General features: G+C 43.2%; 1 protein-coding gene across 4 annotated transcripts; it reads right to left on the bottom strand.

Annotated features, from left to right (window-relative positions):
* Positions 1-27,441, bottom strand: EHHADH (enoyl-CoA hydratase and 3-hydroxyacyl CoA dehydrogenase). Of its 4 annotated transcripts, XM_069791828.1 has the most exons (7): positions 27,284-27,440; positions 19,256-19,359; positions 18,342-18,514; positions 16,798-16,909; positions 16,375-16,479; positions 9,913-10,254; positions 1-2,513 (listed from the first exon to the last, which is right to left on the bottom strand). In XM_069791828.1, exons 1-7 carry the CDS (start codon positions 27,355-27,357, stop codon positions 1,243-1,245), a joined length of 2,181 nt encoding a protein of 726 aa, XP_069647929.1. In that variant the 5' UTR covers positions 27,358-27,440; the 3' UTR covers positions 1-1,242. The 4 variants fall into 4 exon arrangements, with proteins under 4 accessions (XP_069647929.1, XP_069647931.1, XP_069647930.1 ...); XM_069791830.1 differs by lacking the exon at positions 9,913-10,254 and having other exon boundaries at positions 27,284-27,441; XM_069791829.1 differs by lacking the exon at positions 18,342-18,514 and having other exon boundaries at positions 27,284-27,429.
* Between the last annotated feature and the right edge of the window lie 541 nt (positions 27,442-27,982).

Below are 27,982 nucleotides of genomic sequence, written 5' to 3'. Positions count from 1 at the left end.
TTAGATAATCAAAGCAGTTTTATTAAAATAAAATGCAAAAGTTAGACAGCTGATGTCCCTGAGAAGGGAACCCAGACCAACCTATTCCCTGCACCAGACTGGAAGATATATTCACTAGACATAAGAAATGGGAGACTTCGTCCCAAAGCATCAAGCCTGGAGCAAGTTTGGCTCACTCTCCCCCTGCTCTGCTCTCTGCTAGAGATCTGCTGCCTCCCTGCCTGCCTGCAGCAATGTTCCTGCTTGCACAGTTCTTGAGCCGTCTACTTCTCAGTGTGCCCTTGGCCCATGTGAAAACCAGGTAAGTGCCAGGCCATGTTTCAATCTGGTCAATTAGAGCATGCTGAGATCCAAGACCTGGTAGCTGTAGGCAGGCAAGATAGGGGGAGTGATGGCAACACATATCTACACTTAAAAGATGCCAGAAGATGTTTCTGCTTGGACAAAGCCGGGTGGGGATAATGATAACGGAGGATGGAGTCTGAATGCAGAAGGCCAGTCGTGAGCCAACACCACAGGGCAGGTTAGTCAGGTCGATGTATTTGTGGCTTTTCTGTCATTTATTAGAATCTCTTCTGCAGCAGGGAGGAGGGATGGTGCCAGCCCTACCCCCTGCTCTGTGCCCAAACTTGCTCTCTCCAGTTCATTTGACTTGACCTCTGAAAGGCACTGTGCCCCTTATGCCATCTCTCTCTCCCCCAGCAGCAGGAAGGGAGCAGGCTCCATCTGGCTGTCTTTGGGAGAGCCAGGGAATCCAGTGGAGGTGGGCTGCACAGGGAAGACCTGAACAAACTGGGAAATAGATTTAAGGCAGGATCTGGTAGATCCAGCGGGTGTTGGGTGAATTGTGATCATCTCTCTCTTGCCTCCCACCATGATTTGCTATGTGGGCTGTGGATCCTGCTCCCTCCCTTCCACAAAGACAGACTGGAAGGGATGTACAGCTGTGAAGACCTGAAGGCAGAGCAAAATGAGATGGGCCTTTACACAACAATGTGCGAAGAAGGTGGGTGAGGCTGGTGCTGAGAAGGAAGGGTGGCTGATGGCAGCGATTATCTGCAGCAAGAGGGGGACTGAGATCAATCATCAGCCAAAGTTATTCTCTGCAAAGGCCCAGGAAGGTCAATGACATTGTTGATGAGCCTTTAGCACTTTGGTTTTGATTGGAAATGACAGTGCAATTACAGCACCTGTTTCATGAGATCAGCCTCCATTGAGTGTATATAGCAGGCATAAACGAAATCAGAGCTTGTTGCTCTGCCGGCTGAGGTAGGACATCCACTCTTTGAGAGGAGGGTTCCCCATAGCTACCAGCTTTTTCAGAAAGACACTGGGCTGTAGCCTGGGAACATCAGGGTGGGCCTTGGAGTATTTCTGCAGTTTAGCCAGAACGCGAGGGAGCCCAATGGTGGAAGCATAGAACATGGGGCCACCCCTGTGCTTCGGCCACCCATAGCCATTGATATAAATTACATCCAGGTGTTCTGGGCCAGATGCTATTCCCTCAGCCAGGATGTCAAACCCTTCATTGATGAGGGAAAACAAGCACCGCTCCAGGATTTCCTCCTGGTCTATAAAGCGGGTGTTGATGTGATGGGTGTCTCTGTACTGGGACAGAAAGTTGTGAAGCCATGGATCTGGCTTGGCTGTCCTCCCGCCAGCCTTCTCATACTGATACCAGCCTTTTCCAGTTTTCTGGCCAAACCTGCCATTCTCACACAGAAGATCAGGCAGTGGACTGTAGCGATGGCCATGCCGTTGGCGGGCTGGTGTTCCTGGAGGTAGTGAGGCCCCAGTGAGGCCCTGGCCCTTTCGAGACCTCCAGCCCACATCCAGCCCAGCAAGATCAGACATTCGGAAAGGTCCTATCTTAAACCCAAACTCTTCAAGAACCTGATCTACTGCTTCTGGTCTGCTTCCTTCCTCTAGAAGGAAAACTGCCTGTTGTACATATGGAAACATCATCCGATTCCCAACAAACCCAAAACAATTCCCGACCACTACTCCAACTTTTTTCAGCACTTTCGCTAGTTGCATAGCAGTGGCAATGGTGGTGGGGGATGTGTTATGGCCATAGATTATTTCTAATAGCCTCATCACATGAGCAGGGGAGAAGAAGTGCGTGCCAATGACCTGCTGTGGGCGGCTTGTGGCAGAAGCTATTTCATCGATGTTCAGGGCTGATGTGTTTGTACACAGAAAGGCCCCTGGTTTGCAGATTCTTGATAGCTTGTGGAATATTTCCTTCTTTAGTGCCATGTTCTCAAACACAGCCTCAATGACTAGATCTACATCACACAACAGATCAAAGTCCACAGTGAAGTGGAGAAGTGCAGGGTTATGGAAATCCAGGGTTTGGGCACCCTGCTCCATTTTCATAGCCTCACGTTCCAAAAGGAGCATCACAGCTTTTCTTCCCATGTTCAGATACTCCAGATCCTGCTCCAGGGCTACCACAGGTATGTTGGCCTTAACCAGAGAAGTCACAATGCCTCGGCCCATTGTTCCCAGCCCTAGGGATAAAAGTGAGACAGAATCAGAGACTATGAATAGAAAATGCTACACTTAATCACTTGACAGTAGCAACTCCAGGATAAAAAGTGGAAGCCTATCCAAAATTAGTGGTGCACAGATACAAAAAAGAATTGAAGACTGGGAAAAAGGAAGGTGAATTCTCTATTTCAGTGAGCCTAAATGTTTGAAAAGCAGTAGCATAAAGGCAAGTTAATGTCCTCTCAAGCTTACAAAATACCAGTGGGATTCACTCCAGTGTGCGCAGACCATGTGATTCGTGTCTCCTCCCTGCAAAGTTTTATACCTACGGAAACCAGCATCATTTAAGAGTTAGAACCTGGGGATCAAAGACAGGAGTTCTGAGTTTCAACTTCAACCCTGTTACCAACTTCTAGCAGGGAGTTCCACAAGCAAGCTTCATCCTGAGGATATCAGTGCCTCTCTGTTCCTGTGAGATGGTCCTTTATGGGCACTCACAGAATATTAGTGTAAGCAAATACACCCTACCCGGAGGTTTTGACACCAGAAAAACTCAGACAATTGGTTTTTCCCTCCTCTTTCCAAGCTTCCTCTTTGTCTCCCTCCTCTTCTCCCTCTGCGTTTTATTGCGTAATCTCTGAAGCAAAGAAAATTCAGCTGCTGTTTCTGTAAAGACTCAGACACTGACCTGCTCTAAACTTTGTCCCTAAAGTGTTGTATGTCTTTCATTGCCAGGTCAAACAGGATGGAACTAACAGTGTTCTTAATCCAGATTTCAACATCTTCTATCTCATTTTTAATCACTCTGGAACATCAGTAGCCTTTTGCTTGCTGTTCACACTTTATATCGGGCATCTTTGCCCACTGGGAACTCTCCAAGTCCTCCAACACAGGCCATTCCTAACCTCTGAAGATTCTCAAAGACACAGTCTTCCTTGTCCAACTACACAGTTAAAGTGCTTGCCCAGAATTCCTGTAACTGAGCATCCATTCAAGCTGTATTTTTTCCTCCAACATCTACAAACGCACTACTACCAGCTCATACCCGCAGGAATACCAGTGTAGAGATTACTGGCTTGATCCCTTCCTTCCTTCTGAGCCCTTCCACCAGCTCTGCCCTCTATTACATTAAATGAAGCTGCACGCTTACACTTTCCCATGATGCACAACCCATGCTATTTATCCTGCTCTCCCATGATGGAGGCTTTTCAGACTAAGTTAATACAAACTAGTAAGAGAAGGCCAGCACAATTTTACCAGCTTTAGAAGTGCGAAGCATCTGAATGGGAGGATTATTAATATCCTAAATAAAGCAACAACTAGACAAAGTACGGGTTTGTTATAATTCTGTAAAAATGATTTTTTTAATCCCAGGTTTACAAATGAAAGTCAGCTAAACAAATAAACAGAAACAAGGGGATTAAAAAATTTGTCTAAAGCAGCTTTGTAAAGAAGAGCTGAAATTATGTCATCATTTAAACAAGTTCCAACAGCCAAGGTCAAACAAGGTAGTATGTTTTTCCTGCAAGCTACACACCCTCAGTTTAGTTCTGTCCACCCTCAGCTTGCGTACACACAAGACATTTAAAACATTTCCTGCTTAGCCACAAGAAAATAGTTTTTACAGACATCACTTCTGGCAGCCTGCTTATAAACCATTACAGTCCCAAGTAAATGCTGAAGTTCCTTTCTAGGGAATTAGATTTGCTACTTCATTATCAAGTACTACTAAAAACTAATTTGAAAAAAACCCCCTATAATAACACGAGTCAGTTCTTAGTATTTCAGTGTCTACAGTTTGCTGACTAAAACCTACAAATAGCTCCTCCTACTGTGCTCAGTACTCAGAGCCTTGGACGTCGTAGCAGGTACAGTTAAAGGCAGTTTTTTCCCTGTCTTTGGTGAGCTACATGAACTGCTTTCTTCTTGGACAGTGCAAGAGGGTAATTCACCACCTCATGCATATCCACCAAGCCCAGTCCCATCTTTAAGGCCCCCTTTGACATCAAGCTAAAGTGTTTGCAGTTCAACATGGCTCCCTCTTGAAGTTTCTTCATTTCCAGGGTGAAGACCTGGGGTTTCTCCCTAGAATTCCCAAGCTCTAGTAAAGAAATAATGCACACATCCTGGACCTTATTAACTCCTGTTCCTCTCAGCTTCAGTCTCATGACTGAAATCTTAGCAGTTCTCTCGCAATATGAACATGCTGCTTCTTCCTAAATCAAAATCTCTTCCATGAGCAGAGGTTCTCCAGCCTTCTTTTCAGGGGATGTTCTGCAGTGGTGTTAGCCGATTCCCCTGTTTGCTTTCGTCCACATGTAGTATGAGTATTCCCATCTACATTTTAGCCATCCTGCTTTTGTCCACATGTAGTATGAGTACTCCCATCTACATTTTAGCCATCCCATGATAGACAGGCATACATGCTTGTAGTAGTTCACTTTCTAGGCCACGGGAATAGGCTTATAGATAAGATATGAGCTTGCCAAGCTTGTTTCTGACCTAGAAAAGCTGTCTCTCAACTTACTACATAACTCTTCAGTGGCCTGTATGAAATGATGTTTAATGAAGCTGGCAGGGAGAGTAATGAAAGCCCCAAGGGTTTTGTTACATTAGAGCTTGCACAGCATGACTCCCCTGGAAATATTTTCTAAAATTGGGCTATAAAACTAAGAAGAGATTTGGCTATCTAGCAGGGAAAGAAGCATTTCTGAGGACTCCCCTTTTCAATTTTATAAAGCTGAGTGATCTTGGGGAATAATATATTTGAGCAGAAAAAAATGGCAGGGAATCATTGGGCCTTACATGTGTAGAAGGCTGTAGAAGAAAGACAAAGGGAAATGGCACATGCTCAGCTTGGATCCCACAGACCAAAACATGGCTAGGAAGTACTCCAGAATTTCTACTGTATGTTCCGTTGTCTTCCTCAATAGTGCTCTCACTTCCCCCAAACCATGAAAAAAACCCCTACAGTCTTATCTTGCACGCAGGGGACAGTTTTCAGGGCTGTGTTCCCATCTTTCATGCCCAAGGCACATCTTTCAAAAGAAGACTGAAATCTGCTTCAGGAAAAGAACAGTGTCTAGCCATCTCGCTTCTGGTCTTTTATTGTGAAATGTAGCTTTCACATATAAATAAAACTATACTTGAACCCATGTAATTTCAGGCCAAATATGGATATGACAAATCCATTTGCTGGGCAAGCTGAGTGAATAATGACTATTAATTATTGACCTGTCACATGAGGTACTTACTTAGAATATGAAAAATCATGCAAAATTAATTGAAGGACTTTAGAAACAAATTTAAAAACAAATGAACTCGAAATATGTACAAAGCAACTCGTGTACAGTCACACACACTAGAGAAATACAGATCAGAGGAAAATATTCTGAACGATAATGAATATTTGGACTTTAAAATGCCAGGCAATGGAAATAATACTTTATAGATTGGTAAAAATATTAAAAGACTGCTCCAGTGTTCCTGTTAAAAACAACAATGAGCAATTGGCAGTGGTGAACTGCTGCAGACTGGAGCTGCTTCTTCCTCTGTTTCAGGGTATTAATTTCAAGCAGAATAATGTGATACTCAAGGCAAGCAGGGAGCTATGGGGAGACTGCAGAAGGGACAGAGAAGAAATCTTTTTTCTGGGTGATGAGGAACCAGAGAAAGTGGAAAGAAATGGGAGCCAAGAGTTCAGAACAAGCAGAAGCAAATGAAATAGGTGACATTGCATGTGGCTGAAGACAGTCAAGGACAGCTAGGCCAAGAGCAGGAGGGATCCCACGTAGCTGGGTGTTACCCACTTATCAATCTTTCAGCGAGCAAACTGCAGACAAAGACAGCTAATGGGAAGCCAGCACTACACAGGAATGGGTGCCAGTTCATCAGCAATGCTATCTATCAAGCATGCCCACAAAAATGATAGATCATCCTTGTTGTTGAATCTACATTAAGACATGGTCAGCAAGTGATGTGCCAGCTCCCTCCAAGTTCCTGCTAATATTGGACAGATGGGGAGCCACAAAGCAAGGCTCCCCTAGCATTCATGGCACTGCTTCCATACCCTAAAGGTGCTCTGTGCTTACAAAAAAGGTAATGAAGGAGGAGGAAGTCAATGTGATCTTCTCAGGTCCTTCCCACTGTGCAGTGATAAAAGATAGAAGCAGCAGCCTAATGCAACATGGTTTTAGTGTTTGAAACAGCACAGCACTGTCTATTGGAAAATGTGTCTGCATGATTTCTGACCATCCAAAATGGATGCTCTGACTGCCCTCCTCTCTGCACTGAAAATAGAGAGACCCTGGATCACCTAGGTAGACTCAATACTTACATGGATGAGCAGCACTATTTTAAAAGGTGTCAGTCCCTCAGAAATCATCCCTAAGATTTTGATTTCTGGTGCTGCAAGAATGTACTTAAGATCAAGAATGTGAAACTATGAGATACTGTACAGCATGGTACTGCCTGGAGAATGACTTTTTGTTACAGCAGCCTGAAAGAAAAAATACAATTGTGTTGGCATATTCTATGACTGTCCCTAACAGACTTGCGATTTCACTGATATCAAAAGGGAAACTAGGAGGAAAACCTTGAAAGGGAGGAGAAAAAGCACAGTGGGGTGGCAGAAAGAAGTGATGGAAAGCAGTGACACTTAATATGGTGTGGGATTCAGAGTTAAAAGGAGGTGATCAATAACCTCCAAAATAGGAGATGTCACCTATCAAATGAAGTATAACATGAACAACTAGCACAAACAAAGCAAGTTATAATTGTAGGCTATGGGGGCTGTATTGATAGAAGCAGTGATTAAGAAAAGGCATTAGGAGTCTTGGTAAGTGTCAAGGCCCTGAGTACACTAATAAGCTTTAATGACCCTGGCGTGCTACACCTGGAGCCTCCACCCACACGCACTGCCCATGGGCTCTGGAGCCCCATTTAAGCTCAGACCTGGGCCTTTAGTCTCTTCCTAAGCTATGTTGGAGGAGTTCTGGTGTCTTATGGTGGCTGTGCCAGGCTAAGGACATTGTTGATCCAGACTTCAACCTGCAGACTGGCTTCCTAACTTTACCTTGGACCTGTGTTCATCATATGAACTTTGCTTGATCATCTGTACTTCCAGTAGATCCTGGCCATGATCTCTGGGTCTGCCCTGCTTGCCTTGCTCAGGCACTGTAAATAATTGATACAGCAGTGGATTGTGCTGCCATCCAGAGGGATAAATGGGTTGATAGGAGCTTCACGAAGTTTAGCAAGGGGAAGTGCAAAGTTCTGCATCTGGGCAGGAATAGTCCTGTGCACTAGTATATACTGGGGGCTGACTGGCTGGAGAGCCGCTCTGCAAAAAAGGATCTGGGGGTCCTGGTGGATACCAAGTTGACTATGAGCAGCAATATGACCTTGTAGCAAAGAACGCTAATGGTATACTGGGCTGCATTAGGAGGAGTCTTGCTGGCAGGTTGAGGGAGGTGATCTTTGCCCTCTTCTTAGCACTGGTGAGACCATACCTGGAGTACTGTGTCCAGTTCTGGGCTCCCCAGCACAAGAGTGATATGGCCCTGTTTGAGCAGTGGGGTTGACAAGATTATATTCAGAGGTCCCTTCCAGCCTCAAAGATTCTGTGGTTCTGTCCCCCTGGGAGGTGTTATTGCCATTGGCTCCCCATCCCTGGGGTGCAGCTGCTCCCCGCCAGTAGATAATTAACAAGGTGTGTTGAATATGGCTAATATGAAAGTTGGCTGTTAACTTGAGCATACTAAGTAGGAGCAAGGAAGAAACATCTTGGTATCTGGTCTTAGTGTAATTACTCCTGGAATGCTGTTCCCACTTCAGCTACGTGCACTTTATGAAGCATTGAAAAATTAAGGGAAGTTCAGGGTCATGAATATGACCAGAGTGTGATGACACATTGTGCTCTGCAGCAAAGTATCAAAGCACTTAGTTTATTTATTCTGCAAAAAGTATGGGTTAACCTGAGCATTGTCTGTAACCAGCTACAAAAACATTGACACTTGGGGGTAGAGGTTGGGGCAATTTCAGATGAGAATTCAAAAACCTGTCTGGAGATGAGATGCAAATACTTAATCCAACGGATGGGAGATATAGCCTAGCCAGTTCAGTTTGGAAATAAGATACAGATTATGTTTCTACCAGAAGCTTTTAAATAGAGATTGCATTTGTCCTTCGAATTCTCTCTAGCTCAGTTACAGTGCCAAAATAAGCAAATCGGATCTAAACAGCCCTTCTGGCTAAACTGTCATTGCGATTGGGACTTTGCAAATGTATTATTCTGGCATGATTTATCAGTATGTAGCAAAGAATGTCCATTTGTTCACCTGATCGCTCCTACAAAACTTCCAACAGGAGCCCTTCCTGCCAAAGCCCATGCTGCAGGACTGACCTGCCTGGGACTGCATATGTCCAAAGTACTGTGCTCTTCAAGTCACATGATAAACTTGGCAATAATTCACGCCTCTTTACCTCAATGCTATAACAGTCATGGATCCTCCTCACAAGGTTTGTGGACCAATGTGTAAAAACCATTTTCATTAAAAATATGGCATGGCAGCTAATGAAGAGAAACGAACTTCCAAAAAAAAGTGTTTCTGTGGCCCGAAATAAGCTTTCAGAGAGCTCATATTGAAGAGCACAAAAGGCCTGAGAAGTACCCAGGAATGAGCAGTGTTGATCTGGTGAGCTTTCTCTGAAACAGAATGGATGTTTTCCAAGTGCTCCATTACTTGTCTAACCATTTTTGGAGTGCTACTATGAACAGGCAGAGCTGAAAGATAATTTTTTAAAATCTCAGCAGTACATCAACCATTTTACTTAAATTGCTCTTATAAAAAATTAATGAAGGCATTATCTTGCTGGGCTACAAAATGGCAGGAGTAGATCCCAGTGAGATGAAATCTTCTTAAAATACAGCTGTCAAAACATTTTTGTATTAATACATCCCTGAGTGACTCTGTGCACACGCACTTGCAGTACAGAACTAGACCAGAAGGAGGAGAATTTCATGTGAACCTGTTTATAACAGGGAACAAAGCCAGACTCAACATAACAGTATTTAAAAGGGACCAGACTGCTTATGGTCCATAGATGAAACTGTCTGAAGTGAGGAAGTTATTCTTCCAAAGAAAGAGGTGGCATCGGGTAACAATCTAGTGGGATGGGACTTGCCATCTGAATTTCTGAGCTTACCAATGCAGTGACAACTTCCCTCCTTGCATGTCACCTATGAGTGTGGAGTATCTTTGCCTGTAATGGGTACCAGTGACTTTGGCGAGTGACTGCTAGGGAATCCCACTTCAGCCTTCTGCCATGAGTAAAGCCCGATTATACTCATCCAACTACCCTTCAGCTCTGCTGTTAGCTGTGCAGTCAGCAACCACAACAGCTTTTTAATTCCCTTACCTATCACAGCTGCTTTGCACATGGGCTGAGGGGAAGCAGTTTTCCATGAAGCTCCACTGGGTGTTGTCCACTTCTGCACGGCTCTTTCTGCAAAGAAAGCATACTGCAGAGCTTGGGCCTGGCCTGAAGTCAGCAGGATGTTAAACAGCTCTTGCTCCTTCTGGACTCCAACTGCAAAGGGCTGCTCTGTGGCGGCTTTGACTGCCTGGAAGCAGAGCTCTGGAGCCAGACATCCATGGCCCTGTTTCTTCACCTTCACAAGAGCCTCACTGAGAAATGCTTCCATGTTGGGCAATTCTGGAACTGGCTTCAGGCTGAGCCTGCGGTGTCCCAATGGCTGGCCTGGGGGTAGAAAAATGGAGTTGCAGAACAAAGCATCCACATCTGTAAGACCACATATTTTTCACCCCTTTCTACATAGACTGGGAATGCAGTCTACCTCTTTTCCTCCTAAGCTCGCTGCATTAGGGCTTGCATGGCACAGTGATCTGGGTCTGGAACTACAGTGTCTGACATTTCTCTTTAGCTTTCTGTTTGCTCTGACAATTACAATTTTTCAAGTCCCTTCTCAGACTTCAAAAAAAGCAAGATTTCAATTTAAAAGTAGTAATTATCTCCTTCCTTTTCTCAGCTACACAGAGTGCCTTGACTTCTCCAGTTCTCTTACTCCACAGTCCCAGCTGCCACATTTATATGGCTCTTTCTATAAGCTTCAGTACTAAAGTTTTCCTCTGGTATTGTTTAGTACTCAGTGCCCAATCGACTTTGCTAGCCAGATGCATTCTAGCAAGGGTCCTGACCCAGGCATTTATAAGAGACTGGGAAATATACCCTGACTTCAATTCTTCCCTGACAGTAGGAGTCCCTCTATTCACTTTGGGACTAACCAAGAGGACAGCTCATGCAGCATGAGTTGGGGAGCAAATGAATAACAAGGGAGAGTTCATGCTTCTGTGTCAGCAAGGGGTGAATCAAGCAGCCACACAAATACATGAGACTCATTACAGACAGAGGTTGCTATGGTGATACCTAGAAAGGATTTTAATTGAGAGAAGTTAGTTACATTTCAGCTGCCAAAATCCTCTCCATCCTCCTCAAAAGTACAAACCTTGGGGCCTTCTAGGAGATCTCTGATCTGTCCATACTTAGGCAGCTTCCCTCAGTAAAGACCATGTAGGAACAAGACTGGAAATTCAGGATGTATCCCCTTACTATTTCAACATTTTCACAGCCTTTTGTCACCATAGCCACATCCAAACTGTTAACTGTGTGGCAATGTTACTGCACTGAGTGCTGCAGTGCTCTTCCTGGAAGCACCCAGGACTGCCACCAAAGCAGGATAGTAGGAGGGCCCCCTCTAATGAGAACCCTATGCTGAGTAGCTCTCTGGTATAGTCTCATTGCCCTAGCTGCTCTTATATGAGCTCTGTCACAGGACCATGCTTCCCTCAAAGGTGGCATATTGCATCCAGCTTCCCTTTTTCTTCCTGTTGTCTGAGTTAGGGAAGTGCCAGTGTATCAGCAGAAGACTCAGGAGCAGAAAATCATACACAGGATGCTGAAGAGCAGGAATAATGGCAGTACTGAAATCATGGTTGCCCAAAGAATGTGTCCTGACTCTAGCTCCTCCTCTGAGACAGAGCAATGTTTAAGAGAAACAGAAATATGAGTTTCCAGGATGAGTTAAGATACTGATTTCCTGAAATAATGGTCTTCAGAGCTCAGTCTTTTTACTTAAGCCTTTTAGAGAATAAAAAAAGATGAACACTCACTGTGTAAGTAGCTTCCCTTGTAATCAGAGTTCATAAAAATAATGTTTACACATTGACACTGAATATAGTTTGTATCTGCCAGTATTGCAGGATTTAGTCAGGATAATGTTCCTTTATTTTGGAATCCTTTGTTTCTCCACTACATGTATGTTTTTTTAACACACAGTCCTTTACTTAGGACTTAAATAGTGGGTTTCCTCTCATCACAAGAGGAAACCTCAGGTTTGTCCCAGAAAGCAGATCTGATGGCTGGAAGGCCACTTAAGACTGGGCAGATGAAGGGACCTTGTATGACATCTCTGATGTGGAAAGGACTGGTAAAAAAGGAATACTACTGGGAGCCTTTAAGCTTGGTCTTCAGATGATAGCACATAGTACTTGTAAGCACAAACACTGATGGGGGACGAGACAGTTCCTCAGAGTAAAAAAGAAAAGTAACCCTCCTCAGGGTCCTGTAACAAAACTCTTATTTAGCAGTAAGCTAAATAGGTTTTGCTAAGTATTTCTGCTGCATCTCCATGCAGCATCTTTGCTTCTGCAATGCTAATAAGAATCAAGGGCATATTTATGAACAGGAAAAAATTATCTGAATCCAAACCTGGGAAGAAGAGATCAGTGTGGGACACCTGCAGCTTGATTTCTGAAATCAAAGCACCAGGAACATGATGAACAGTATCAGACATCAGTGCCCCAGGGAAAAGTGTCATCCATGCACAGGAGCTAGCACAGATACCTGCTTTGTTTTACTAGGGTTTGTAGTCCAAGTGGCAGAAAGGACAGATCAAGTCTATAAAATTTCTATCAGCACAAGCAACATGTAAGCATGCAGTATCAAATATTGTGCTATTTAAAGGGGAAAAAAAAAAAAAAAAAAAAAAGGCATCCCAGATCTGTAACCCTTGGGATATTACAGGACTTCACATGCAAGAGGCATGGCTAGCCTAACAGTCTTCCTGGTGCAGTGAACTGCTTGTGAATTTCTGAGAAAGAAAGCAGAAACTGGACCCCTGCTCTTCAGGCTTGCAATGGTCTCGGGCCTGCCAGAGACAAGTCCAGTTTATGTCAGACCTTTCACAAGGTCTGGATGTGTCAAAGGGACACTTTGCTAGACCTTCTGCCTAACGAAGGCGGCAGCCAGAATCATGAGCCCTAGAAAGAGATTAAAATGTCTTTATACTTTACATCTTCCCAGAGATGACGTGCTAAAGGCCCTTGCAACTGTAACTGAAAGCCTTCCTCCAACAGTCTCCGTTTAAAGCATGCAATTACCTGACAGCAGTATCTGTTACTCCTTTGGGTTTTATGAGACTCAGAAGAAACACATGCTTCCTCCACAGTTATTCCTAGTGTCTTACAGTCAGAAACTCATAATCATCTTTCCATGCAGAGTTTAACACCTGTGGCGCCCAAGCTAGTCTAAATTGAACTGATTTTCCTTGGCTCTTTGGTGCAAGCCATTGATACTTTTGTACTCTGAGAAGATGATAAAGGTCAATCAGCAGATGTGGTCAGAAAACAAGGGATGATTATATATGACGGGAAAGCTTCAAAGAAGTCTGCTGTGCAGAGGATCAGCAGCTATTTTCTCCAGCTGAGGAAGACTACAGCAGGCCAGCAAGAGGTGGGCAGTATGAGCTGCAAGCTACTGCCTGCTACAAACAATTACAGCAATTTTTCAATTTTGTGATGCCATCAGGTGGACAAATTATGTAATGCAGCTTTGAATTAGTGCAGTGATTATCAAGCACATTTAATGAAAGAATATTCTCCTTGTCTCCAAGCATTTACTTTCTGTTTATTCCTTTTAAAAAAATGCCTTCAAAAGTGCAGATACTTTCTTTTGCCCGAAGAAGGCCAGGAACATATGCTTGCTTCCTATCTGCAATATATAATTACTGTTGCAACCACTTATTCAGGACTCTTTCAGAACTCCTTTTGAAGGTGTTCTTCATTAGGTATAATCCATAAAAATGTATGGGTGAAGATGCTTTCCTGACATACCTACTATAAAGGTAGCTCTGTCAACTGCATATTGAAACAATAATCAAGGACCCTTGCTTCAGTAAGGCCAGTCATTTGAGAATGATCTCTTGCCATGAGATACTGCAGCTCCAGAGCTGAGAAAGCTTTAGAAGAAAATAATTCCTGAATTGATTGTCTGAGACTGTTCTTGCAGTACAGCCTTCCTAGGAGCAGAAATTCCGTCAGTGACAAAACTAGTTATTTAGCCAAACTGCTCTGTAAGAAGCCATCGGTTGTTAGCCTCATGTTTTAAAAATAAAAAAAAATCTCATCAGAAACAAAATGCTGCATGCCATACAAAGAAAGTGGACTTCTGTGATGGCATCTTTTTGTGCATCTCTGTCTCTGTTTTTATTACTTGAAAAATGTTCACTGAAAATGGAACGCAATGTGAACAAAGACCAGACCAGCTACACAAGACTGTCATCTCTTCTGCCACCCTGAGTTAGTGCTTGATGTAGAGAAATAAAAGTGCTGGTTTGCCTTTGCACGGCAGGAGAATTATATTAATGTTAGGCAAATGCTAAAGCCAGGAATGACTCAAAAGGAACATATGGACTCTGGGTACACCATTCTTTCAAACTATCAGGTAACCTGAGGCTAAATGGTGCCTCAAAACTTTTCATGGTCTTCTGCAAGGTCTAATGAGAAATTTTCCAAGCAGGAAAGAAATAAAGATTAGCTGACTTGCCAATATTTTCACTGTTAAAGCACATACTGTAAATGCCAGTAAAGCTGTTGGAAAGAGTCTGAAAGCATTTTTAAAGTCCTGTTGGGGTTGGTATATAGTGTGATGTGAAACACCTTCAATGACATTACTAATTTTTACTGGGGTAACTCAAACCAGCAATAAACAGCAAATCTACCACTAATAATGAGTAAGACTGGGACAGGTTACCTGCTGAACATCCAGCTAGGATCCTCGTATGCTTACACAGTTCTCAAATTTTTCCTGGTAGTGACAATTTGCAATGAAGATGAAGCTACAGGAGAGGAATTTGCCAGTAGTGGTAGTGGACATAACTTCCAGAAAGCAGGTGACACTGAGGAATAGTGTTCTCAATTAATACCTGAGCTTCTCCTCTAAGGTCAAGCTGACTTTCACAACTATCAGCCACTGCACAATGTCTGTCACAGAAGAAATAAGCATACGAACATCTAAATTTCACCCAATTTCACATAGTATTTGTTGAAATCCAGAATGCTTGCTGGTTTGCCACTTCTATTACTCATTTTATGATACACTGCTGCTGCCATCAATACTGGTATAGATCTTATGCAGGGCATCATTCAGAAGCCCAGAGGGTACATCAAAGGGAACACTGTTGGGTTAATTTGCCTAGAAGAGTAGTAATATTTCACTGCTCTCCCAACAGATGGAGAAACAGAGTTCTCATTCAAAACAGACAAAATCAGTGAACCAAAGTATCTTTGTTTTTCTTAGAAGCAATAGTGAAGTACATCACATGTCTCTTTCTAAAGAATTGTGTTTGAATAGTCTGATTACATATAAGGAAAGAGAAAAGAGGACTGCTTATGTCATCAATTCTGCTCTAAAAATGAAGCCTGAAAATACCGTAAGATGAATACAGTGAGAAGGAAGGGCATCTCTTACAGAAAACCTAACCAAAGAATACCCTTTTGCACCTATCTGGTAAATCTCAAGTTGTAGGGAAGTATACAAGACACTGATCTTTAAGAATAGTCCATTCATTGAACTATCTTAAAAACATGGTGCACTGTCATCTAGGACAAAGCTTAGGCTGCTTCAACTTCTAGCACAGGAGAAGTGCTCCTACAGAGAAGAAAGGGCCTTGTTTGTAGTGAAGAGAACTGCAGGAGCAAAAGCAGCACCCCAGCTTGGAAAAGCATTGCCTATAAGGCCATATGATTGAAGCAGAAAGAGGTTTTTTGGTTCCTTGCATGCATCTCATTGTGACAGAGATCCAGATGAAATCCTGATAGAAGTCAGTGGTCTGTTTCCAAAGGTACAAGGAGGTTTTAAGTGGAAAAATATCCTGTTTTCTCTCAAGGCGATGCTCCTGTTCCTTTTCCTATGTTAACTCCAGTGAATTTGATTTTGTTATTTCTAAGGGGGGGGGGGGGGGGGGGGGGGAGGATATCTTCATATCCCTCCCACCTCCACAGGCCATATTCTTACATAGCAACTAAAGCTAAAGGATTAGGGATAGTCACTTGCAGACTTGCAGACTCATGGATCATTAAGTTGGGCCGAGGATGTGCCAGCCCCTCCACTAGAGGGAGAAAGTTATTTTTGATCAGCCATTATTGATGGTGCAAACAGAATACATGCAATACCAGCTGTCATCCAAAACTATATATGGAAAGAGCACATACTCCCCCAAATCAGTGGAGTGCAGCAGCCTAGAGGAGCATGTGAATTTGGATGTATAATTAAGAAGCAGGAGGACTTGACATGTATCTATTCTCCAAATCCTCGCCTGAATTTCTGCAGCTCTCCAGCATCTGAATTTTTCACTTCAGACAGCAGAAAACAAATTCTGCAATTAATTCGATCTTATATGGATGCCAAAACTCAATGAACGGAGCATATAAATTGGAACAAACTGGGGGACTTTGTTCTGACTCTCTTCAGCCCTGAAACATCACCAATTATTTCTTGGCATTGCTACATTTTTTTCCTCACCAATCACTTTGTTTGCCAAGCGAATTGCAGCCTCAACTGTGTTTTCTTCCACAACTTCATCAACCAAACCCAGCTTCAGTGCTTCAGTTGCTGGAATGTGTCTTCCTGTGATAAAAAGAGAAATAAAGTGACTACAGTGGGGCATGATGGGCAGTTTCATTCTTTTCCATCTGATCAAATGACTTGTGCGTAGCTGGCTTCAAATATGAGACATATTCATTATCAGGTACATAAAATGCATTACTAACTACATGCCTCAGAAGCATGTTTGTCCCTTTCTTAGCCCATCATTAGAGGAATCAAGCTGAATTTCAACCCAAGCAGCTACAGAGGTAAAAGAAATTTAAGTTTCTTAGACCAAGCTGGTGGTATGATTAATGCCGTATTCTTATATACAGAGCAAGGCCAAGGACAGTACTTTACCTGTAGTGATTATATCCAGAGCAGATGGTACGCCAATCAGTCTGGGTAGTCGCTGAGTGCCTTCAGCACCTGGAAGTAACCCAATGGTGACCTCTGGGAAACCCATCCGTGCCTAAAATGAAGTCAAATTCAATAACAAATCTGATTACAAAGAGTGATAATTACAAACTGAGCAGAACAAAGGGAAGACAAGCAGACCTGATTCACACATTGCTCCTCTAGGAAGTCTCAAAACTTCTACATAGAAACTTCATCCTTGCTTTTTGCCACATATGACATTTAAGACAAAAGCCCACTCAACCATTTCAAGAACTTGTGTATGAATGCACAGGAAAAACATCACTCTCAGTAGACGTATGTGGGGTAGCACAGCACTGGAGGAGAGCTGTGAGGCCAACAGCATCCCCCAGATTGACACATGACTAAACTAATACTTTCAAGCAGTTGTTACCAAATGCTGGAGGGCACTCTGTGACTTAACTGTTACCTCTCTACTCTAACTCTTGGAAGTTTAGTAAAGGAAAATTGGTTCTGGACTCTTCCCTAATCTTTCCTCAAATGTGTTTCCTTCAAATGGCTCTTGGTGCACTTGATGTTTAATAGGATTATGGCAGAGAAGCCAGGGGCAGCAGGAAGAGGGGGTCTTGTCTTCTCTTAAAAATCTATTTAGATTTTGTTGCCTAGTTTCAAAAAAGGAAAAAAAAATCACTTTGCACATTTCCCATTGAGCTCTTAAGAGATTTGGAGTCACCTCTTACAGCACCCACCTTAGGTGACATATAGGGTGATGCAGAATACCTCTTTATGCTGTTACAGCCACCCACACTGTCATGGAGAAACAGTGAATCACACTGCAAAAGTGAGGGGATGGCCCTATTAGTGAAGAGTCTCTATAAGCATACCAGGTGCCACTAAAAGGTAGTTCAGCATTCCTGAATCTTGAAGGAGGGGAGTCAAGAAAAAAAACCTTCTCACTCCTTAAAAGACTCTTAAAGCTGTCTTTTGGTCAGAGTGCTCCTTGAGGACCCAGAGCTCATGGGGAATCAAATCATAAATGCTTCATGCTAGGTGAGTTTCAACTACCTATTGAAACTAGGCCACTAGCAGAAAGAAATGCAAAATTCACAGGGCTGGGGGAAAAAAGTGACAGTCATGCTGCATGAGACAATAAGATACAGCCATCTACATCAGAATATATGTAATGACTACTGAGACCTACGGCAAATTAACATTCAGTTACTGAAGTTTCTATGCAGCCATCTTATTCTACTAGTTACAAATTAATTTTATATTTAGAAATTACTTGAAATTATTATTTCGTAGGACTTATGCAAGCATATCAAGGATGGTGGTGTAGGTGAAGAATGTCTGAGCACACAGACTTGTATCCCGTAGCTATAAAGCCCACCTCCTCTGGGCAGATGATCCCAAGAAAGGCGTGCTGTCCCACTGCCCTTCAGGAGCAGTCTCACACCCTGTACATAGCCATATGTGCATGGCTCCTGATGCCTTCACCAGTCTCTCTAGTTCGCAGCATGTGTTACCTTCACATGTGCAATCCGATAGTGACAGCCAAGTGCCACCTCCAGGCCTCCTCCCAAGGCAATGCCTTCAATGGCAGCCACCACAGGTTTCTCGCTCCTTTCTATGAGAGAGATGATGGGGCCCAAGGCAATACCACGTCTCTTCAGAGAAGAAAATGCTCGAATGTCAGCTCCTGAGTTAGTACAGATTAAGAGGAATTAGTGGGCAAGGCAGTGATTGGAATGATCCTTCCCTCTGTGCCATTGAACATAGCTGCTCACAGATGTCCTTGCAGAGCATGCTGCTGGTAGGAGAGTGGTTAACAGGAATCAACCCCTTTTGGGACAACCTTCAAGAAACCCTGACTCCTTGAGTCTATTCAGAGAGCTCAGGGAAGGGCAAAGTACAAAAATACATAGTAACTGTAATGATCATACAGTTACTACAGAAATTTGCAGACATCCTTGGTGTAATAAAGTTGACTCTGGAATAGTTAAGTGCAAGTTACTACTAACAAGCAATGCAGAGCTCCACAAAAATTCTCTAGCTTCCCAGGTTTCTACAACTGGAGAAGATCTGTTATTCACCACTGTCCCACCCCAGGTACGTTCCATACACTGGATCAGTTGATGGTCCAGAGATTTTATACAAAGCTATGGAGAGTAAGGAGGCACCAGTACATTAGGAAGATAAGCAGCTGTCCCTCATTTCAGCACGAACACACCAGCTTATTTCTGGCCTGGACAGTCCAGCTTGTCATGTACCCCATGTCAACTGTGGCACAACAGAATAGAAAAAGGCCACTGCCTTGTGGTTATTTCCAGTCAAATCAGGACTTTTATCAGCAGTGTTATGAGGCAGAGAATCTTCAGACATGGTGGGTGGAGAGTGTTTCATCTTTTTCTCAGGCTGTGTTTGATGAAAAATATCTTACCTGCACTGAATTTCCCATTCTCGCCACAAATCATAACAGCTTTCACTGAAGGATCTGCATCTGCTCTCTTCAGTCCATCCTCCAATGCCTGGAGAACTGTCAAACTGAAATAAATTAGAAATTAACTGAGTAACAATCAACTACATACCCTTCCAAGAGGTCTGTGTTATGAACACCAAGCATCCCAGTGAAAACGAGCAGTATGTCCCAGCAGGTCTCTCCCCTGGCCTGTCTTCTGCCACAGCCTCTCTGGGTGAATCATTTTGTTAGTGTCCCTCTTACTTCAAGGGCAAGTGCCAAAATCCAACAAGCTTATGACTGCTGACCTGTCATTCACTTCCTGGAGAGTCATCTTCTGGCTATGACATTGCTGTTTCCAAAGCAAGCAGCACAGGGAAATGTTCTTTTGAAAATGTCTTTACGAATTAAACTTTCAGGTTTTCAGGAAAACAGTTTAGCATAATTTAAAAGTAATTAATGCTAAACCACTGTCAGTCTAGGAACTTTTTTAAAGGGAAAAGGAGCTCCAGGGATAAAAAGTTACCTTTCAAACACCTGACACAGATTTGGCGCTGTGCTGACGATTATAATGCTTTCACCTTGCAAAGATCTGTATATAGGTCCAGACTTAAAATTGTGTGGGATCCTGTCAAAGTGAATTTGGGCCTAAAACACTACATAGAGTGTAATCTTTTGTCTCATCTGAACATATTTCCACACACACAAGCAGTAAGTGTCACCAGCAAAGAATTAACGAACTTCAAAATGGAACAGTAGAAGTATAAATAGTATTTTTACAAATCAGATATTTAAAAAATCTGATTTGACTGTATGCCCACTTCACATTTGAAGCTAATTTATATATACATGTGTGTGGATGGATGGATGTGGAGAGTATAGTCTGTTTTAGAAGACAGTGGAAATAAAGATGGTAGGTAAAAATAGAACCATTAACACCTAAGACTTTATTAATAGAAATATTGACACAAATTGTGTGTATATATAATTTAGATACCAAAATATATTCATATACACACTCTTGTAAGTATATAAGTGTATATATAGTTCATGAGATAGACTTTTCTGTGTGCATGTGTATATACATACTACATATGTAGATATGCCTCTCATTCAGAAAATCTGAGCCATGAGCAGTTGGAGGCTGGAGGAATACTCAAAGAAGTATCATACATGCTCGCCCAGTCCTTTATAAATACAGCCTCCATTCCTAGACCTTCTCCAAACCCTAAGCCCAGCTTCACATGTAAGCTTGGTGGCTGATGAAAAGGGAGCAGAGCTCTGTTGATGCCCAGTGGAGAGGAGTGTGAATTAAAGAGAACTGATAGAAAGGCCTGATGCATACTCAGTTTGTTTATGTTTTTCAATATATTTGAGGGCATTTCATTTAAAAAGGATGCTTGTCATAAAGTAGATGAAAAATATATTGCTGTACTTATGTGTAATGCTTCTAGGTGTGTCCAGGGTGGGTAATCACATCTTTATATAAGGCAACAGTTTGCAGCACTAAAGTGGAAATCCATGGACTGAAAAGGAAAACCTGAGGAGCCCAAGAAGTTTCCTGCAAGCCAGCTGTGTGAAGTCCTGCCAGCCTGCATATTCCTCCTTCAAAACAAAAAATTAAGAGAAGCTATTAGCAAAGTCTATTAATCAGGGCTGTTGGCTGAGGGGACTGTCTAGGGGGGTCTCCAGGATCAGCTGCTGCCTGGATAAGACCATGCTACACAGAATGATCAGTGGGAGCCCTGAGACATGACAACCAGAGACTGAGAAAGTGTTATTTCTGGAGAGAGAACAGCTGGTTATGTACCAATTGCCTCATCCAGACATCAAAGACAACTCTGAAGTCTGATGTTAGTAATGGTTCTGAAAGCTGAAACTTAAAATGAGAATAATTTGGCCATGACAAAGAAAAACTATTAGGTGACTCGGTAAAGGTCCTTCCAGTGCATATAGTTCCATGTAGCAGAATATGAAAGCCCTTCCAATTTTAATAAATGGTTTCATATTCTGTGGGGAAAAAAAAACATGTTAAAAAATTGTTTTTATCTCACTCCCTTTGGAATATGGAGTGCTGTGGCTGCTGCTATTTGAGGAGGACCCACAGGCTGTACCCAATGCTTGCTGCTCTTAGAGGTCTGTTTTTGCATCGGTGGAGAGCCAGGCCACAGAAATACCGAATTCACCTAGTGACTGGAAGATTAAAGGGAAAAGCATTATGAAATGTCATTACATTTTACAAACCATGCTGCAAAAAGGGGGGAAAAATACATACCAGGATTCTGAACAAATGTTAAATTACTGATTTGAAAATATTGTACAGAAAAAAGGCACAGTTCTCTCCGAACCAGACAAGAAGCAATCAAAGCATTTCTGTGTCTGTTGCAGGCACGTGATCAGCAGATGCAAAATGCCCACATAACAGGTTTGTCTGCATTAAATGGAAAGGTTCAGGATTTTATGTAGGAAATTAGTTACAAGCCCTTAGCACTTAAAACAACATACTCCTACCAGAAGAAAAATTAGTCATCAAGGCTGCCACTAAATAGCAGCTCAGTACCTACCTGACCTGTATTAACTCAACAGAACTATTTTTGCCGGAGAATAACTTGACCCTGTACTTGCATATTTTCCCTCCATACAACTTTTTCCCAGTGGGAATTTTTTTGTGGGACAAAAAGGAAGAAACATCAGACTTTTTCCAGTTTCTTGCTCTCCTAAGATGGAGCAATAAGTTTGCTTCAGGATATGCTACAGTCCAACACACAGGCTGCATTGCTTTGTAACTCACATATTATAACTGGTACTAAAAGATGTAATTTTCAATGAAAGCATTGTAGTAAAATGTATGACAGTAAAGCTATAAAAATACTCAAGAGTACCACAACTTCAAAAAGCTAGAGCATTAAAGAAACAAAAAGTCACCATAATTTGCATAAGTATTTCAATACTGTGACAGTGTCATTCATTTAACAGTAACAATGCAAAAATTCACTCTATATATTCCAATCTATGCTTAATCCCATGCTATGTAGTCAGCTCCACCACGTATACTATTTGGACTGCAAGAATGATTCTGCCGAGATGATTCAGTGTTATGGGTTTCAGAAACACACCACAGGTGTTGTTAAAGAACATGTGTGCACCAGGGTAAGAGAATATTCTTGTAGGTCACCACACCAGGTTATTTTTATTTTGCATAAAACTTATTGCACTGATGATGTGCTGGATTTGTAACAAGGTTTTATTATTTACCTTAACAATTTCAGGTTTTAGCTAGAGTTTGTGAATGTGAACTACTTTTTTTTTTTTTTAAAGTAATTTAAGGGAATCCTGAAAATTTACTTAGTCACCTTTAAAGAAGTGAGACTCCAATCCAACAGTAGAAAATGCTGTTTATGGAAAACATGCAGGTCTGGTCCTTTCCCCTTGCACTTCCCCCAACATCCACAATCACTGCATTGGGGATGTTGCTCTGTATGCCTACAAACACTCTTTTTAGCATCCCTTATACACCTGCTGTCCGTGAATTTGCTTAATCCCTTTCTGATTCTGCTGATCCATCTGCCTCCACAGACTCCTGTGGCAGCAAGCTCTGTATTATCTGTTTTAAAACAATCTCTTACTAGTTTAATCAAATGCCCCTAGTTCAACTGTTGCAGGATTTGGTAAAAGGTTATGCCTTTATTTACTTTCTTTATGATTTTGTAAACCTTGACCTTATTCTCCCACAGCCTTTTCTTCTCCAAATGGATGACACTCAGCTTTTTCAGTCCGCTTTCTTATGCAGTGCACCATCCTTTGGATTATTTTGGTTGTCCCTTTTCAGATCATCCTTATCTCCTTCTGCAAATGCAAAATCTGGAACTACACACAACAGTTAAGATGTTTTATGTTGCAGAAAAGGGATGCCCTCTGCTCTGTTCTCAACATACATCCTGATGGTACCCAATATTTTGTGGGCTTTTGGGGCTGCCCCAGCACATTGAGCTGATGATTTCACAGAACTATCAAAGGTAAGGATCCCTTCCCTGAGCTGTAACTGCCAGTTTTGAGCTCGGCATCCTGTAAGCTTCTCCTGGGTTATATTTTTTATTTAAAGAACTTTTTTGCTATTGTTTTTTTAGCATGCCTTGATCCACTCTTTACATTTTTTTAGTCTTAATTTCATGTCTCCTGTCATGTTTTATGGGCTTTCTTGTTCTCCTCATCTGAGTAAACTTTCCACTTCTTAAAAAAAATCAAACTTTTCACTTAGTCTTCTTAGCTTTCTCATCAAGCCATGCAGGGCTTTTACCAGATCATTTGCTGGATGAACAGTTTACCTGGGCTTCTAATAAACTTAAAAAACCCCAAATCCCAAACAACGACAATCCAGCCTCCACCCTTGTTGCAGGCTTCTTGTCTTTTGGATAGCTGCTTGTAGCACTTTTGTTTGAACTAACTGCTTGGTACTTACATAATTCCCTTCGAAATTGAGTACTCATGTGCTGGATTTATCTGGTCTGCTTCCTCTTGCCTCAGTGTCAGATCCAGATGTGTACTAGTTGCTGTCACACAGCAGCTAATACAGCTTGAACAGAGTCATGCACATAAATTAAGGCCAAACCCAGAACAGCATCCTTTCTGTGGGGTTTTAGAATAGTTGTTTTAGGAAGCAGACACTTACTGCATTCCAGCATTTTCTCCCTGCATCTCATCCTGATGAGGTGCTGATCCAGTCCAACACAGGTAATCAGACTCTCCCATCATCGCTAACTATCTGAAGTTGCATCTTCTCTAATCTCCTTTACATTTTCTGATCATTATGCTGATCAGGGGTCAGAGGGACAATCCTAGCAGCCAGGGAGAGCCTTTTCCAATCCTGACTGTTATGCTGTTATACTTCATATAATCCCACGTGTACACTCCCCTACCCCATATCCTACCCTATCATCCCTGGAGCTTTTCTGCACTTGTCAGCTTAAATGTTGAAATACATCCTTCTTAATTTTCAGTGCCAGAAGCCTGCCTCTGCTAATAAGGTATGGCTGGTCCTTTCTCTTGCAAGTCTTGTCTGTCCATTCCCCAAAACTTCCCAGTTTTTTGCATATCTTGCAAGTCTTATCTGTCCATTCCCCAAAACTTCCCAGTTTTTTGCATATCTAAATTCCTTCTCTCTATGCCATAGTCTCATAAATGTAGATCTCTGAATACTAAACTTCTGCAAACCAGGAAAAAAAATCCCAAACAAATCAAATTTGGTACATGCTACCTCTGCTGATGGAGAGAAAGATTACCATGAAGGGGAATCTGTGTGTGGGAGCCAAATTTGCTGCCAGACTCACAAGTCAGCATACATTCCTTAGGAAAGTGTTGCCTGGGAGGTACTTGCACAGCAGCACATTGGGTCAGACAGGAGAAAGCAAAATCCTACCCACCAGTGACTTCTAAATTGCTAATGGCTAGGGCGATGGCCTGGGAACTGGGATAATGGCACTGAGTGCCACATATAATGGGGAGAGAGGGGTGAGGCTGGAGCAGAGCAGGGAAAAACCCACCAGCCTTTTTAAAAGCATCTGTGCCTGCTGTGAAATTAAATTTTTAGGATTGCAGGAGATGGCTCTTGTCTGTAATTTTTACTGTCTGCTATCACCTACGTAGTCAAATATTTCCAACAGCAATCACAAACCTGCTCCCCTATGGTCCAGCACATAAAGTATGCAGAAGCAGAAAGAACACACAAGGATCAGTGTGCTCTGCCCTTCCTAGCTATAGCCAGGTCTCAGCTAAAAACTACCTGATGGCAAGTATGAGATAATTATCGATCCCTTCTAAAATGGGTATTACCCTGACATGTGATCAAAGACCACAGGCATACTTTAAGTTATAGTTTCATGGCAACTTAACTGATTTAAATCCTTGCTGTGCAGGCTCCCATCCTTCCTCACGTACTTCTACTTGTGCAATTGCAGAAGGAACTGATGCAGAGAGCTCGGCTGGCTGAAAACCCAACCCAACCCAACTGGCTGGTGTTCAGTCACACTTGCACCCCGAGCTGGCTCACTGCCAGTCACAGGAGTGCCAATGCTAGCAGAGCAGTGGCTGTGAGGAACCATGGCCAGGATCACAGCAGTCCCATCTTATGTTGTGCTATGGAGCTTGTCATGAGGGAATGAGCCTACATGAATGAAGCAAGTACTCCTAGGGGTCTTTGTGCTGGGGGGCTGTCAGCAGAAAAGTGTGGGCAGCACAATACAGGTGTGGGGGAGTGAAGATACAGCACTCAATGGAAACTGCTTTTTTAATGGATGTATAGTCTGCCAGGCTCTTCCTTCTCCATTCCGGGGCTGGGGGACAGGACCACAACCACACCATCTGTTACCCTTGAGGGGCAAAGAGTAAAGGGTAGTACAGGCAGGGGTCTGTCCTGAAGAGGCTGTTGTACAAGTGCATGCAGTTGCTGTTCAAAGGCAGAAGGCAACTTTGGGTTTTCTCAAGGACTTCTGAAAAGAGGTAGAATTAAGGTTCCTTTAAGCACGTATCTTTAGCTCTGAAGGATGGAAAGTTTAGTGTAGGCACAGCCTGGAAGTTTTCTTAGACTGGTCTTGAGCACAGGACGTCCAAGGGATGTCTTGCACCCTGCAGTTCTGGGAGTCCTGCCTGCCTAGTTCATCTAATCTGATCAGGTCACTCCAAGTTTGTTTTTTCGTGATAATTATCTGGGCATGTGAAAACGATCTTACTCTACTTTTAAACGTGTTGCAACAAAAGAGTGAGCATTGCCAGTTACTGCAAAGCAACGTAGCTTGCTACAGAAGGGCAGCAGGTTGCATTTCCTATTCATGCTCTTGTCTCTTTCAGCTTGTTTAACAAACGTTCTGGCTTACAAGTCAAGCATAACTACAGTGGATTTTTTTTGGCTTGTGAAAATACACTTAATACAAACTACAGGAACTGTTACAGAATAGCTCTTCAACTACAGCTGCTTCAAAAGGGACTACGTGCTACTCAGAACCAAAGGAACTAAAATACACACCTTTATAACAAATTATGTAAAGCCAAAAAGCACGTACATCCTTTTCAAAACACATGAAAAGCTAAAATTTCAGAGGCTCCTACAGATTGGTGTTTGTTTTTCACTGACTCGTGTTTGAGATTCCTTGGGGCCTTTCTTGGCCAAGGTCAGCATTTAAAGTTCAATTCCTTAATCTTTTTTAAAAGGCAAATGAACTGCCTTCGCTTCTGACAGCCCTGGCTTTGGTTTAATCCTGATGCCAGCTCCTCTTGTTGAACCATACCTATCCACAAAGCCCTTTGCCCTAACCCCTGCGCTCACTTGGATAGCGCAGGGACTTGCCAAGCAAGTACTGTGGAGCGTATGGGGCAGGCAACTAAAGCAGTAGCAAATCTGAGAGGAAAAACTGGTTTTCACCTACAAGCTCTGAAAGAACTTCAGGGAGAAATGGCTGAACTGCTACGGCTGCTGTGCAATTTCTTGCTGGAAGCATCATCTTGATGCTTAAAGACTAAAAGGTGAGGAGAAATATGCAAAGATTTTGAACAGCTTCCAATGGCAGATGACAGCAAGTACAGAATGATGAGCCTGACACCTCTCCTGCAAAAAGAGCCCACTAGAAATTCTAATAAAGAGCAGAAGTCATAGAAAAGTTCAGCATGTTTTTTTGCAAAGGGAGGTCTAAGCTCTCTCTGAGGGAGTCGTCCGAGCTGCTGCAGGTGCCCGCTGTGTTCGGAGAAGTCCCTCGGCAGAGGCTCTCACGGGGCTGGGATCCTGGGACCAGGAGAGGCCTCACACGCACAAGGAGGGAGGGGGCGGGGGGGAATGAGGTGAAAAGAAAGGAAATACCCCCACCCCGCTCACCAAGGGAGGGCAAGCGCCAGGGACGAAGCCTGCCGCAGCCCCCACAATCCCCGCCCGACGCACCCCCTGAGGAGCGGCGGGACCGCAGGGGCTGCCGCCACGGGAAATGGCGGGCGGCCGCGGGGGAAACCGGCCGCGCCTGCCGTTACCTCAGCGCGTTGACCGGCGGGTTGCGGAGGCGGATGACGGCCACGGCGGCGGCGCCCCTCGCGTACTGCGCCATGTCGAGCGCCCGCCGCTCTCCCCGCCCGGAGCCGGCCGTCCCCGCCGGGGCGGGACGCCCACACGGCGGGTGTTGTCTCCGACCCCGCGGCCTGGGCTGCCCCGGATCGCAGGATTTAAGGTGCGCTTCCCGTCAAGTCGTGTGCCCTCGATCTCCTTGGGCGTTATTTTACAGCTAACCCCTCAGTTCAGTGCAGTGATACCAACAGTAACCCCTGTTTTGGAAAGGGGGATTGGGGGGGGATGTGAACATTGTCGTGGCTTAGTGGTACACAACATGCTCTTGGTGTTTAAAAGGAAAACATTTGTCACGAGGGCTGGTCCTGCTTAAAACTCCGCAAGAGGCGAAAGCCCATGTGATTGTTTTAATTGATACAGGGAAGCTAATGAAATGAGGATGTGATAGGCTTTGCCACACTGTAAAATCTTACTTAGAAAATTATCAGTTTGTAAAAAAAGCTAAAAGGTAGGGGGAAAAAAAGTAGTTTCTAATATTACAAAATGTATCCTTTGCAATAAAGTGTAATTCAAGGGAAAGAAAAGGTTCTTCAGAGGGAAAATTCCTGTACATTGAAGAACTGATGAATTTTTACATCTGCTCGCAGTGCTGGGTAAGAGACTTGTCA

Source organism: Haliaeetus albicilla, chromosome 9 (assembly GCF_947461875.1).
Source record: "Haliaeetus albicilla chromosome 9, bHalAlb1.1, whole genome shotgun sequence".
Classification (NCBI taxonomy): Eukaryota; Metazoa; Chordata; class Aves; order Accipitriformes; family Accipitridae; genus Haliaeetus; species Haliaeetus albicilla.
Note: the sequence above shows the minus strand (reverse complement) of the source record. Positions and strands in the feature narration are given on the sequence as shown.

Bases quoted from the DNA above. Each gene is read 5' to 3' on its own strand.
- EHHADH (XM_069791828.1), bottom strand. From the start codon at position 27,357: ATGGCGCAGTACGCGAGGGGCGCCGCCGCCGTGGCCGTCATCCGCCTC. The intron at 18,515-19,255 runs GTAAGATATTTT...GTACTAACTCAG, and splicing joins GAATGGGAAATTCAGTGCAG to GAGCTGACATTCGAGCATTT. The intron at 16,480-16,797 runs GTAAAGTACTGT...TTTTTATCACAG, and splicing joins TCTGGATATAATCACTACAG to GAAGACACATTCCAGCAACT.